The sequence below is a fragment of the Crocodylus siamensis genome, chromosome 9 (assembly GCF_052110815.1).
Source record: "Crocodylus siamensis isolate JL-2025a chromosome 9, ASM5211081v1, whole genome shotgun sequence".
In the NCBI taxonomy this organism is placed as follows: domain Eukaryota; kingdom Metazoa; phylum Chordata; order Crocodylia; family Crocodylidae; genus Crocodylus; species Crocodylus siamensis.
The window spans coordinates 37,381,637-37,395,117 of record NC_143403.1 but is presented as its reverse complement, the minus strand read 5'-3'; the positions used below and the strand labels follow the sequence as shown (position 1 = coordinate 37,395,117).

General features: G+C 44.1%; 2 protein-coding genes across 2 annotated transcripts in view; one reads left to right on the top strand and one right to left on the bottom strand.

The window, feature by feature from the left end:
* The window catches only part of DRC7 (dynein regulatory complex subunit 7), a 25,754-nt gene extending 23,495 nt beyond the window's left edge, over positions 1-2,259 (bottom strand). Inside the window, exons 1-2 of the mRNA XM_090063479.1 lie at positions 2,228-2,259; positions 508-654 (exon numbers count right to left, since the gene is read on the bottom strand). The gene's annotated coding sequence lies outside the window, so the exon portion shown is untranslated. The remainder of the gene's footprint in view (positions 1-507; positions 655-2,227) is intronic.
* LOC149857347 (zona pellucida glycoprotein D-like) lies at positions 1,037-13,481 on the top strand. Its single transcript, XM_090063940.1, has 9 exons — positions 1,037-1,054; positions 5,808-5,874; positions 6,560-6,724; positions 8,162-8,367; positions 9,369-9,526; positions 10,485-10,730; positions 11,672-11,831; positions 12,618-12,762; positions 13,381-13,481. Exons 1-9 carry the CDS (start codon positions 1,037-1,039, stop codon positions 13,479-13,481), a joined length of 1,266 nt encoding a protein of 421 aa, XP_089920066.1.

Sequence of the window (13,481 nt, the reverse complement as noted above, 5' to 3'; positions counted from 1 at the left end):
GAGGGTTTGGTCTCTTTAAGAATATATACGTTTCAGGCTTTATGATGAAAGTTCTGGATGTTCCCATTTTTCCATGTAAATGTCTTATGTATTTCTTTTTGAAATACTATTAAGCAGTAGGCCAAAGTGCTGGAGTCCCATGATCATTTAATAGAATCACAGAATTATAAGGCTTGAAGGAACTACAACTGTTATCTAGTCCAACCTCCTGCACAGGCAGAGGATTCATTATCCCTAAACCATCCCAAACAGAGGCTTAGGCTTAGGCTCTCCAAAGAAGGAGATTTCAAAGCTTCTCTGTACAACCTGTTCCATTGTTCTACTGCTCAAACAGTTTGGAAATTTCCCGAGATTTGTTCTGCACTTACTTTGGGAAGTTTAGACCCATTGCCATGTGTCCTGCCCTTTGTGGTATGGAGAAAATAATGCATCTCCACTGGATGTCTTTCAAACAGTTGAAAACTACTAGTATGTCCCCCCTTGGCCTTTTTTCCAAACCAAACATACCTACTTTCTTCCACCTGTCCTCATACAGCTCACTTTCCAGTGTCTTCAGTCCTGTCTAATGTGCTGTTTTGCAGTTGTGTGACTCTTGGTTAAGTTTGTGCAGAGGGCTCTGAGACCTCTCTGTAAGTGTTCTTCAGTGAAGAATTTCTACATTGAAATAAATAGCAGAGAAGCATAAGTATCTCCAAGGACTGTTTCTCTAGGTCAAACTAACCCCAAGTGTGTTTTGGGCTGTGGGGGAGATAGCAAGCGAACATGGAGACACACACCTCTTTATCAGGCAATGTTTGGCTTGGCAGTATGAAAGGTATGTGGGGAAAGCAGAAGGGTGAGGACATTTACTGAACTAAGCTAGAAATATCCAGAAGGGTAGAACGGAAGAAGGGATTTCACACTGGATGTTCTCTCTGGGCCATTCCCCTGAGTTCTGCTTCTTCCTGACTTGGCCTTTCGACTCTGCTTTGACCAGACCCACCTGAGTGGAGCTTCTAGCCAGAGTGAACCAGCTCATCTCATCATTGACAACCCTATGGCTGTACATCTCTGGGTACTATCCCACATCTGTAAATCTGTTGCTCTATGTATGTGTTCAGCTTTTCTGTCTCCCCTATTTCCCACCTTGCTCCATATTTGTTTTTATTAATTGCATTTATTAGTTGCATTGCTGAGCCTCTGCTGGGGAACAGGGCTGGGGGCAGTAGCAGGGCTAAAGTAATAGGGAAATAGTGGGGAACAACCCCCTCCTCTGTTTGGTGTTATGTAGCAGCACTGTCCCCTGCAGGTCCCCTCCTTCTGCTGGTGCAGTGAGAAGCTCCCTCCTCTGATTCCATCTCCTCCAACCACCGTGCTGTGCCAATGCATAACTTTGCTCCCTCTGCATTCAGTCGAGTTATGACCACAGGGTGTTTCAGATCAAGACCAAGGCTAGGTCAAGCCCCACCCCCTCCCCCAGTCATAGATGATCCCAATTCTATCTCTTTCTATCTCCCAGGCACTCCTCCAGCTTCCAGCCTCTCCTTGCCTCACCCCTACCTTTCAAGGTGATCCTTCCCTGCCCTGAATACTCCCTCCCCTGTTGTTGTAGTCTAAAAGTCTGGCTTTCTGATTTACAGTGCAGTTTCCCCAAGACTCATGTTGTCTGGGAGGGAATAGCTCAGAGCTGTCTCATCTGTCCGCAGCACGGAGACCCCCCCTCCTTGCCCTGGGAAGGCTGCACCAGCTCTTTTAGCTTGGCCTTCCTTGCTTAGACAGATAAATTCACCTCTGAATATAACTGCTCCCTTGGAGCTTGTATGTGGGCTGAATTTGCCCTGTGCCTCAGCCACAGCCTTTCTCAATGCCCTGTGGTGCTCCCCATCTCTGCCCAAAGGGCTCCCTGCCCAGGGCTGCTTCCTTGCTCCTCCACCAGTGCCCTTCCCCTCCACCATGGCCCCAGCCAATAGATGCTTCCTTCCTCCACAGTCCTGGGGGTCCCCTGCTCCTTCCCATATGGACACCCACCCCCTTTTTCTCTCCCAGGGTTTGGCATAGCCCTTGCCTCCCACTTACACACCTCCACTACCCTAGACTACATCTCCTGGTGCCCCCTGCATGCAATTACAGAGCAATTGTCTCTGAGACACACCCAACCCATGTGGTAAGCATCAATTCCCCAACAACCAAATCCCTCTCCCTGCAACCCTCCCCCTATCCCAGGCAGGAGCCCCAGGAACAGCCTCACCAGCTTCTCTGCTCCCAGCCTGTTGATCTCCCTCACCATGGCAACTGTAGTGTCTGGGCTGAGGCTTCTGGGAGTTGTAGTCTCAGCTTTTCTAGTAGTTCCCTGTAAGAGAAAGGAGCCTGACTGGTGGCTTAAGAAAGAGCTGGTGCTTTTCCCATGTAACTCTGCTGCAGAGTATTAACATAGAAAGAAAATTTAAAATCCAGGCCTAAATATTCACAGACTGAGCTTAGAGCAGGTCCACACTGCATCCTCTGCTGAACATGGTTATTGAACCTTCATCTAATTATGGTCCTTCATCTAATTTTCACCTCAATGCTCTCTGTTTACCATTTGTAATTCGTTCATCTTGGATTGAGAAATTTGATCAAGGAGTTTCTCTCCTTTCTTCTATTCGGTTTCAGAATCAGGGTTTCCCTCATCACCTTTTGCCTTAACACACTGCAAAGAAACAATGAAAGGGCAATGCAAATTCACTACTAACATGATACATGTACTTTAACATGGATACATGATAACATGGATACATGTACTTTATGGGGGGGAGTCTGTTAATATTAATTTGGCAAATATTTTTTAATAAAAAATGTTGAGTTATTTTTCTTTGCTGGTTTCTGAGCCTGTAGTGTGCACTTGTTTTACATTTTCAAGGTATTCTTTTTCTTCTTGCTAGTAAAGTCTGAAATTCTTCTGTCTTTTGATTCAAGCAATTTGAGTCTTGAATAATATTATGAAAGTAGTGATAAATTCTGATGAGGTTATGCTATCTTAAATAATTTTATTTGGTCTGTAATCCATAAACTGTTGGGTTTTATAAAACATTCAGAATCTTTGCATTAAGTGGTTTACCACTGTTTGAGGATTCCCTCCAAGACCAAAGGTGTAGTGTATAGGAATAGAGTTGTAGCTCTTGATATTGTTTGTGAGACTTTTAGTAGTGCTTGCTTTGTTTTATATTTTACAAGCCACCAAAAACCATTCAGAGTAGAAGTATGTATATAGTCAAACTTTGCATATATTTGCATTGGTAGTAGAGTTATTTGAAACCAGTCCATGCCAATGTTGTCTCTTCCTAGTCTTGCTACTGGGATCTATCTGTCTTACCAAAACAAACAAAAAAGAATCATGAAGGGGAGAGTGCAAAGATTTCTCTTCATTGACTTCTCTCTGCGTTATGTCAGGGTCCTTGACAAGAGAGCTAGAAGGAAAGATGTTCATGGGTACTCTTGATGAGTACTTCCTCCATTTCCACAATTAAAGGATTGATGCAATCACTGGGGAAGTTTGAGGGGGGGATGGGGAAGGATCAGCTCTTGAAAGATGATATAAAGAGCCCAGCTGGGTGAAGGGAAACAGAAAAGTGGGCAGTTGTATGCAAGTGAGGTTATAATATCCTGAGAATGGTGAGTAAATTGAAAGCTAATTACATTAATATCTCTGTATTATTATTGCTGAAGTGGTGGATTTTTCTTCCTAGGTTGTAGCTTCCAAGAAGACAACTCTGTCTTTCTCTTTCGTCATTAAAGCAATTGGCAGGATTTCCTAAATCCTGGTCTCCCTTCATATAAAGGGTCCTGATTCCCCACTGTTTTACTCCTTTTCTAGTTTTTTACACCTAGGTAAGGTGTATGCAAAGAGCTAGAACAGTAGTGTTTCACAGGTGCCTGGCACTGATATCAGTGCTTTCATAACGTAACCAGCAGTGGGGAATCAGGTTCAAGGAATGCAGTTGGTTTCTACTTCTTCTGTTAGCCTCTATCAAGACTGGTCTAATTCAGATCTATAAGAGTAATGCACTAATAATTGTAGTGTATCTATACAGTGCTCCATCCATTTATCTATTGTAGTGCCTGATACAGAGCAAAGTGCAGGGCTTCATAAAGTGAAGCCTGGATATTAACACCCCTTACTTCCTAGATGGGGAAGTGAGACACAGAAATAAGTGACTTACCCAAAGTCTACTGTAGGTGCTAGAAAAAGTTTAGATCAGAGTGTACAAGTGCTGCCAAATGAGAACAGGAGGTTTTTGTTCTCATGTAAATGACTGCACGAAGCATAGGGCAATGGAGAATCCATCTGATGCCCTCTCCAGGAGCTCATGCTAATGTGGAATAAGATCTCAAATACAGGATTCAGGTTTACAGCGCTCTTGTGTGCCAAGCCATAGAACTCTTCAAGCAAGGAACTACCCCTGGTGTCTGGCTTGATTGCTGGGAGCAAGCATAAGCTTTGAAGAGAAGAAAGTAGCCTTGTACTTTATTGCTTTGTGACATAAATTTAAACCATGTTCATAGCTTTTGTTATGCAATCCCTCTTGCCTTAGACCTGTGGAAGGAATTGTAGGAGGAAAAAGATCACCTTGTAACTTAAACTTACTTACATTTCATTAAAAGATAAAAGTGGACCCTGTGTGGAGGAACAACCCTTTCCTTCCTCTCTTGTGAGTGTTTACTGAAGACTTTGTTGTGTGATTTTGATCAGAGGCTGAGGTCTAAGGGGAAGAGGTCAGTCCCTTGTCATCTGCGTTTATTTTTATCTGTTTCCTGATCTTTCAAGCCCTGAGTCAGTGGAATGGCTGGTTGGCTACGCTCTAAAGTGCTTTTCTGTAAAACAAAATTTGTTCCTGCACTTTGTCTTCAGTAGGATGGGTGATGGGAATGAGGTTTTGCTGATCATGCCTGGAGGGTAGGCATTGACTTGGTGGCCTTCAAATGGAATAAACAGCATTAGAAGTAGAAGAAATAACATATGAAATGTACAAAAATACAGCTGGGTGATGGGGAGACCACATGGGGAGTTAATGACATTGTTTGCTAGAGTAAAATGTTTCTTCCAAAATCTGGGTAAGCTAAGCATGCAAGGCAAAAATAGCTGCATATGTTGAATGAATTAACTCCTGAGTGACTGGTGCCTCCTGAATCTGGGGGGGCACTTGCAGAAGCCGCCGATGGTGGTGGCCCTGTCAGGGGGGCACCAGCACAGCCGACAGTGTCAGTGTCAGCCATCGGCGGGGGAGGGCGGCACTGGCCCCATCGGGGGTGCATGTGCACCCCTGTGTACCTCCTACCAGTTGCCTGTGAATTAATGTGAAAGCAGTGATTCTTAACCAGGGTGCCACAACACCCTGGGGTGCCGTAAGATCTTTTCAGTAGTGCTGTGGAGTCCCACAAAATATTAGCACTGTTAGATGTGCAAACACTTACACATGGTTCAAAAAATAAACCCAGAGATTTCAAATAGGAATCTATAGTGGCAAAACCATTCCAACCTGCTGTGAGCTTTGCGAGTTCTTTGCAGCAGAAGAATTGCTCTATTATTTTCCCATAATAATAATTTTAAAAGGAGTGAAAGCTAAGAGCTGCCATTTTCTGAGAGATACCTTGGGACCAATGAGGGGTAGTGAAAAAAGTGGAGAACCATAATTGTAAAGGAAAGTGTGCTTTCTGCCTTCTAGACAGGTTAAGTATGTCATCTTATCATGCTATGAGAGGATTCTTTATAACTGACTATCAGCATCTCCACAGATAACTGATGAGCATGCTAGAAATCCAAACAAACTGGAACCTGCTTGTTTTTTCAGGGAGCGACTGTGATGCTCTGGATGCTGATCTCTGTTCTCTGGCTGGCTGGCAGTGAGAGCTACCATAGTGAGTTTCTTTAAATGACATCTTGAGGGACAAATCCAGATAAAATGTGAAAAAGGAGGGTGAAATCCTAATTTGAAAGGAAGGATTTCAGGAAGGGAGGAAACAGGAGGAAAACACACACACAAATGCAACTGTTACACTAAAGCTTTGGGAGCACAGTGAAATCATTCTCTTCTTCTGGCAGTAGGAAGCCTACTACCTGCCAAGCCAGTGGTGACAGTTCTTCAGAGGCTGTAAAATCATCACATTCACCCTGTCTCTGAGCAAAGCAAGTTAACTCATAGGAGCACCATGCTAGCTCAGCTGGATAGTTCCCAGTACTAGAGTTAGTGCATTGAGCTCTACACTGGTCCATGCAACATGCAACATGAATGTAATTGAGATTAGATGTTGAGGGTTTCAGCTCAAACAACGGAAGATGGAAGCTTTCTTGGTGGGTGCTCAAGTGTGACTGTATCTTTAATTTCTGGTGCCTCGGGAGAGGTCAGTCATTGACATAAAGATTGTTTGGGAATCTAAATGGTGACTTCAAATAAGAGAGACTCTGCTTTTGCTTTAAATAAATGTCCCACCCCCTGCTGAGCAGAGCCTTTACTCAGACCTGGGCATGAGTTGACTGGAGCTTGCTCCACTATTACAAGTAGTCATTCTTCTTTTAAGCACATGCATGTTCCCTCTGATGTAGCTGATCTGAAGAAGCCACATGGCAGAATGGGAGCTGTCCTTCGTCCCAAAAGAAGTCCACATGTTTGCTGGCCCAATCCATGTAAACACCAGGGAGAATGTCAGAGAGTTGAGGAGAAATCACCCTGCATCTGCAAGCCTGGCTTCACTGGGCCATTCTGTCAAGGTAGGCCTAGGGAGATAGACCGGAGGGTGGGTGTGACACTGGGCTCTGCTTCAGCCTACTCACAGGCACTGAACCAAAGTCTGAAGGCAGGGTAGAGAGGCACCATATAGACTAATTGAATCCGCGATGCATACGCTTTTGTGAGTAAGCTTTTGTCAGTCCTTTACATTCCATTACATGTCTCCATCAACTGCTATGATAAAAGGACTTGCTGAAGTAGGAGCAGCTACTTAGAGTGTTATGGGGCAGGTATTTGATATGATGCTGGTATCTTTTCCAATGGTGGTGAAGGCTTCATGTGACAGCTGTGCTTGTAATAAAATAATTGCCTTCTACAGTAAATGAGAGAAACTAATTTCTTCCTTTCCACAAGAAAATGTGGGTGTCTGCCAATCCTGGAGAGGGGAAACAAGGGTGGATCTCTAAGCCATCTCTTGCTACAGCAGCATTAATACCCCAGAAGCCCACTTTGGCCCTATGACAACATTTCTTATGCTGATCTGTGGCCCACAGAAAGCCCATCTCTTCTAAGGACATGCTGGAGGTGCTTCTGGGAGAGTTCAGTATTCTTCAATCTATTTAGAATGAATCTTGCTGGTTGTAACCCACTTCAAGGCCTTTTGGAGCCAAAAAAGTTGGGCAAAATGAGCAAAGTTACTGGCACTAGCTCAGCTGCTTTGTCTTTTTTCAGATTTCTGGACTAACTCAGCCATGATCAGAGGGTGACAATGTTGCAGGAGGATAAATAGAGATCCGATGTTAATAAACATGAAGAGCTGCATTTGAGAGAAGAGATTACTGCTGCAGACACCCCCTCCTCCTTTTTTCTTAACTAAGCAGCTTCACTCACTGTCACTGTATTAAAAAAGGGCAATTGCCCTTTGTCAACTTAAGCCTATCCCCCTGCCACTATGATAAAATGAACACTGTGTTGATGTAGAATGGGGAGTCTGTGAGAAGATATCCATAAGAGTCCATAACACAAAGACTTTACAATAGGAGGAAACTTAAGAACCTCTGGCTGAGAGAACCTGCTTTTCCCTTAGTTACTTATAAGAGATTTCAGCATAGCCAAATCAAGAGCTTCCAGAAAAAGGTGACCAAAATTGCTGTTTGCTGTTTAGCCAGAAGAGTCCCTTTCAGCTTCCCAGGATGATGGTATATGGTGTAACGTCTCTATGGACATTTTAGCCATGATGACTTAAGTTCAGGACCTGTGGTTCTGTGGTTCTAAACTTAAAAGTCATGTCTTTCAGCTTGGAGGCAGCAGTGGATCCTCCATGATCTTGTCAATTGAGGGGGGCAAATCCCTACTGGCAGTTCTAGTCACTGTCAAAATGATGCACTGCATGCAGTTGTGCTGGGTCATACCACAGGTGACCCGAGGGCCCCTTCAGGCCTCATCCTTATTGCTATTCCAGATCACTTTTTCCCCAGATGTGGTCCTGAAGCTGACATGTGAGGAAGATCACATGAAGATGATGGTGAGGAAGGAAGCATTTAGCTTATTAAGAATCCCCTTGGCACTTGTCCACTTGAAGAACAGCACTTGCAAGGTGTCAGAAAAAGAGGAAGGGGGAGCGACCTTCTTTGCAGCCACTCTCACTGGCAAGAACCATACTGTATGTGGGTCAGTAATTCAGGTAAGAGTCCATCTATGGATACTTCTGATTAGAAGCTGGAAGAACAGGAAGCCATTCCTAGACACAATACCAAGGTGATAGACAAGTGGGCATATCTTATTTTATTTCTGAAGAGCATTGGTATCAAAAGGTCCTAGCTTTAAATAAATAAATAGAGTGCTGAAAAGCTGGCCAATGTAAAACATGTAGGATGGTCAGTGGTTCTTTCTCTACTGTTGCTGAATTGCTTCAGGGGTCACAGTGCTTGGCTTGTCCAACAGAGCATGGTGCTCTTCATTCTCTGTTTCCTAACTAAAAGCTCCCAATGATCCATGAGATAGTAGTACTACAACACCATCTCTTGGGGCTTTAGCCTCAGAATTGGATTGGATTGTTGCCAGCTAATGGAAAGCTTCACTAATCAAGAGACAGAAGTTCCTTTCCAGAGTATAAAGTCCTAGTTCTTGTCCCATAGGACACCTATGAGGTGTGGTTTAGCTTAATGTCTCTGTGCAGCACAAATCTCTGTTTCACTGCTATATGCTGAACCATGTCTGCTACAGCAGAGCCTTGGAACATACAATGCATTTTCCTATTGAAAGTCTATTACCATGATTCCCTAATTTTGGGGGGCAGGGGTGTCATGCCCCATGTTTTAGTTTGATAGTGCTGTATAGCCCTATGATTCTGTGTTATGAATAATACAGAGCAACACTTTACATTGCTGCAACCACATCATATCCTCTCCTGCAACCCAAATGATAGTGTAGAATTGTTCTTGATTTTTCCTTTCTCTTCCTTTTCCTCCGTTTCCCTCCTCTGATTTCTCTTTCCTTCTTCTCACTTGCCCTCTAGCAGTTCATTGTATACCCCAGTTTGGGAAACTGATCAATAGCAGTATCTAACAGAGGCCTCTGACCTCCTTGCTACAGGCAGGAGCAGGTAAGCCATGACAAGTACAAAGTCAAGCACATGTCTGACATGAAGGATGTGATTTGAAGACCGTTTCTCTCCCATTCCAGCAAAACACATCACATGTATCTTACTCCAATGTGATAGAGTCAGACAGGGAAGTCCAGAGTGTGATCTCCAGGAGTGTCATTCTGAGGTTGAACTTCACCTGTGTCTATGCCTATGAGCAGGTTGTTGGGCTTCCCTTCTCCCTCACTGCCATTGACACGTGAGTTGCTTGCACTCTCTTTTCCCTTGATGTGTCGGCTTTCTTTCTGCCCTTGGGCCAGTGGTGCAGCATGGTCATCATTGTGTAGTTTCTACCCTCTGCCTATATTGCACTGTCAAAATTGTACATAGAAGATCTGATCCCAGTTATCCAAAATTCCATCAGTAGTCAATAGGGGTGATGTCTGCTTTGGCCTCTGAAATAGGGGTCTCTTGTATTTAAAAAAGCTGTGAGAATTAGTCCCCTGAATGAAATAGAGATCTGGAGATGAATGGGGCAAGCTTTGAGAGCTGCATCATGTCAAAGCCCCTTCCCCTCACTTCTCTCAGAGTGAGCCAAATGACCAACTTGGATTGCAGACCCAAGTGGGCCGGAGGCAGACTTGCCTTCTTCACACTGGGTGAAGTGAAACCACAGAAACTTGTAGGTAGGCGAGTGCAAGGTGTCCATCTTGTTTGAAGCTGGCCTATAGTTTAGGTGCACATGTTGAAGGGAAGTGAGGGTCTCACTTTTCAGGAGATGCATTAATAAGAACATGGACATTGGAGACCAACCTTTCCTCCTACCCATTTAATGCAAACAAGCTGTCTTGCAGTTCATAAGTGAGCTAGAGGGCTCAGGAAAACACTTCCAACTAACACCTCTTGAGGTGTGTGTGAGGAGAGATCTCTTGGGTACTGTACAAATAGGCCAGCAGGCCAACCTTAATGGGAACGGCAATGTCCATGAACCCTCTTTCTCTTTTGTCCTCATGCTGCCCAGATACTCCAGATTAGAGGCCTATCTCATTGTGCATGGCTGTCACTAAAGATTGGCAATGGGTGCCAGCAAAAGGTTTCCACATGGGAGGTACTGGGACTTTCCACTAGCATTTGTTATGAGTGGCTGGTGATGTCTGGTGCTGCTTCCGTCTTGCCTTCTTCTAACTCGAGGCCTGGTCTTCCTGATTTTCTCCTAGGCAGGTGCAGTTCATTGTCAAAGAAGGGAAGTTCAATGTCACCATGAACCTATACAAGACCTCCTCTTACATGGAGCCCTACCAGCATCAGCCTGCTGTCCTCCCAGTAACGGAGACCCTCTATGTCCTGCTGCAGCTGGTAGGGCAGAACTTGCTGCGATACTTCCTCCTGAGCATTAAGGACTGTTGGACCACCCCAACTGCAGACCCCAACCAGGAAGTGCGGCACCAGCTTATCTGGAAGGGGTAAGAGTGGCAGGGCTCCAGCTTTCTCATGCCAAAGGGAGCATAAGAAAACCCATGTGTCCTAACCCTAACCCATCTTTGGAGGGAGAACATCTTTCGTTGCTGCTGTAAGGTGGAATAAGGGGCAGACTGCTCCTGTCTTCCTCCAGATACAGGCAGGAGAGGGATTTAGTAATGCTGATAACAAGGTAGAAAAGCTGCCTACCCCATAAGTGATAGTTATATAATCACAAGCAATTGTTGCTATGAAGAACATGTGTCTTTAGATCCTTCTGCTGATAGTACATCAGTACAGCAAAGGTAAGTCAGCACTTTGCAGTGTTCCACCAAGAAAATCAAACTCAAAGATTATGGCTGATCAAAATCATAGAATCAGTGTTGGAAAGGACTTCAAGGGTGATCTCCCTAAACTGATGCTCATCATTAAAGATACCTGTATCTTTAAATTATAGATACAAGGGCCCTGATCTCATTAATTTTCAGATTATTTTCCTAAACCATCCCAGACAGATACTTATTCATACTTTTCTTGAAAACCTTCAAACAAAGAGATTTAAATTTGAAGGAGACTCTAATTCAAGAGTTTCTTTTTCCAGAGGAAAAAAGAATGCAAGTTTCTTTTTCTCATTTCCCCCAACTATTCCAGTGGGGGAAAGGGGAGGAATAGGAGGAAAATAATGTGTGGGAGAAGAGAGGGAAAAGATTGGAGATTAAATGAAAATGTTTGATGAGAAAAATCTTTCATTTTGCTAAATGCTGAAAAAAGTCTACCCATTTCTACCTGTGTCTGGCATCTCCATTTGACCTGTTCTGTGGAAAGCAAGGCTTCTCGTATACAAAGTCTTTTCCAATGACAGAACATGGTGGGGTGGCGGGGACCTACATCTCATACTGCAGAAAGGCCTAGGCTGACTCAACCCTTTGGCTTCCCCCTGTTCCAGATGTCCACATGATGAGACAGTAACGTACATCAGTGCTATTGGAAATAGCACCATGGCAAAGTTCAGCTTCCTGCTGTTCAAGTTTACCAACTACTCTCAGGTGTTCCTGCACTGCCAAGTTCAGCTGTGTCATCCTGATGGCCCTGAGCCCTGCGTCAGGGTAAGGCTTCCTTGCCATCAGGAGTGACCTAACCTGCCAAGAAACCTTCTTCCTTTGATCTTGCTTGTTGGAGTTAGAGAGCTTTGCTTCCACACAACATTTAGTTCAATTAACTCAGCTGAATGAAGAACATTCCATAAGAGCTGGCTTGCATTAAAAAAATAAAGTAAAGATACAAGAGCCCTGATTTCACTTATTTTCAGACTAGCCTTCCTCTTTATGACTGTCACTTGGGTAGCTAGCCACATGAAGGCTTTTATCACACAAGACTCATGGATGTGCAGTAGGAGACCAAACTGAGGCCCCTTTAAAAATGGTGTCCTTTATCATGTTTCTCCCCAGCCAGCCACCTGGCTCTGACTAGTTTTTTCATAAAGGAAGAACACAGCCAGACTGCTTCCTCTTAAGGGACAGTTGCTCAGTTATGGAGGCCCTCTTCTTGCCTCTTTGCAATCCAAATACTAACCTATGGAGGAAGACCTTTTACTTAAGCCTTTCTTTTAATGACAGCTATCTACATGTAGCTTTTCAGTTTGCCTGAATGCTGAAGAAACAAGCTGCTAACCTCTATGTAGCTTATAGTGTTTTATATAAACTTGGAATTGCAGGCTTTTCATTGTGATGTCACTGTAAACGACAAGTTGGGCACAATATTCATTTAGTAAGAAGGAAAGCCGAGCTCATAATCAAGAGGATGGGATATTTCTCCTGTGTACGAGAAAGAAGAAAGTGCAAACATATCCTCATCGCCATATCTTTGCTTGCTCATCTCTATTTTGTTCATAGGAATGTCCTAGGAAGTTCAAGAGGAAAAGGTCTCTTGAGGATGACTACAGGAAGATTGTCTCTTATGGACCCATCCATCTTCTGGCCTCTCCACTCTCTGGAGCACAGGACGTTGACTCTAGTAGAGAACAACAGGATGTTTGGGGTATGTATATCCCTTCCTGGCTAGGATGGGAGCAGCACAAAGTGGAGCAAGGGCAGTGACACTTCCTCTATAGGTTATGCTTTGTTGTTGAATGAGGCCGCTGTGTTCGGTACCCCACAATGTGGAAATTCAGAGTCTTTCAGGTGCTAACATCTCTATGCTCTTAGACTGTAATCTGCACAGGGTCATAATTACAAGCTGTAGAATGGGTAATGAGAGCCTCATCCCACTCTCTAAACCTGCCTTCTCCTCAGCCAGCTTGTCTGTGCTGTATCACTGATTTGCTTGGAAGATCAGGAAAAGGTGGATGGTGAATCAAGAGCAGAGTAGGTACTGATTCTGGAAAGGGAGTGCTAAGGGCTAGCTCTTTAATGAATGTTAGGAGCAAGGAACTGATTAAACCATAGCCCTGAAGTACACAGATATGACAATCTGGGTGTGTCTTCACTGCCTAGATGTATCTTGCTCACTCGTGATGTTTAGTAGATAATATGGCTCTTTCATATCAGAGGAAGTGACCCCACCCTCCCAACATTCACTGAGATGGGAGATGTTCTACTAATGTGCATAAGGTCTGCCAGGAAGATTAAAGAACGCAACCATTTATTTTCTTTTCAGCAGCACACCTCTGGATTCCTGGTGCTGCGGTAATGCTGTGCGCGGTTGGTCTCTCCATTCTGGTTGCTGTAGTCATAGTTATGAAGAAACGAGTGATATAA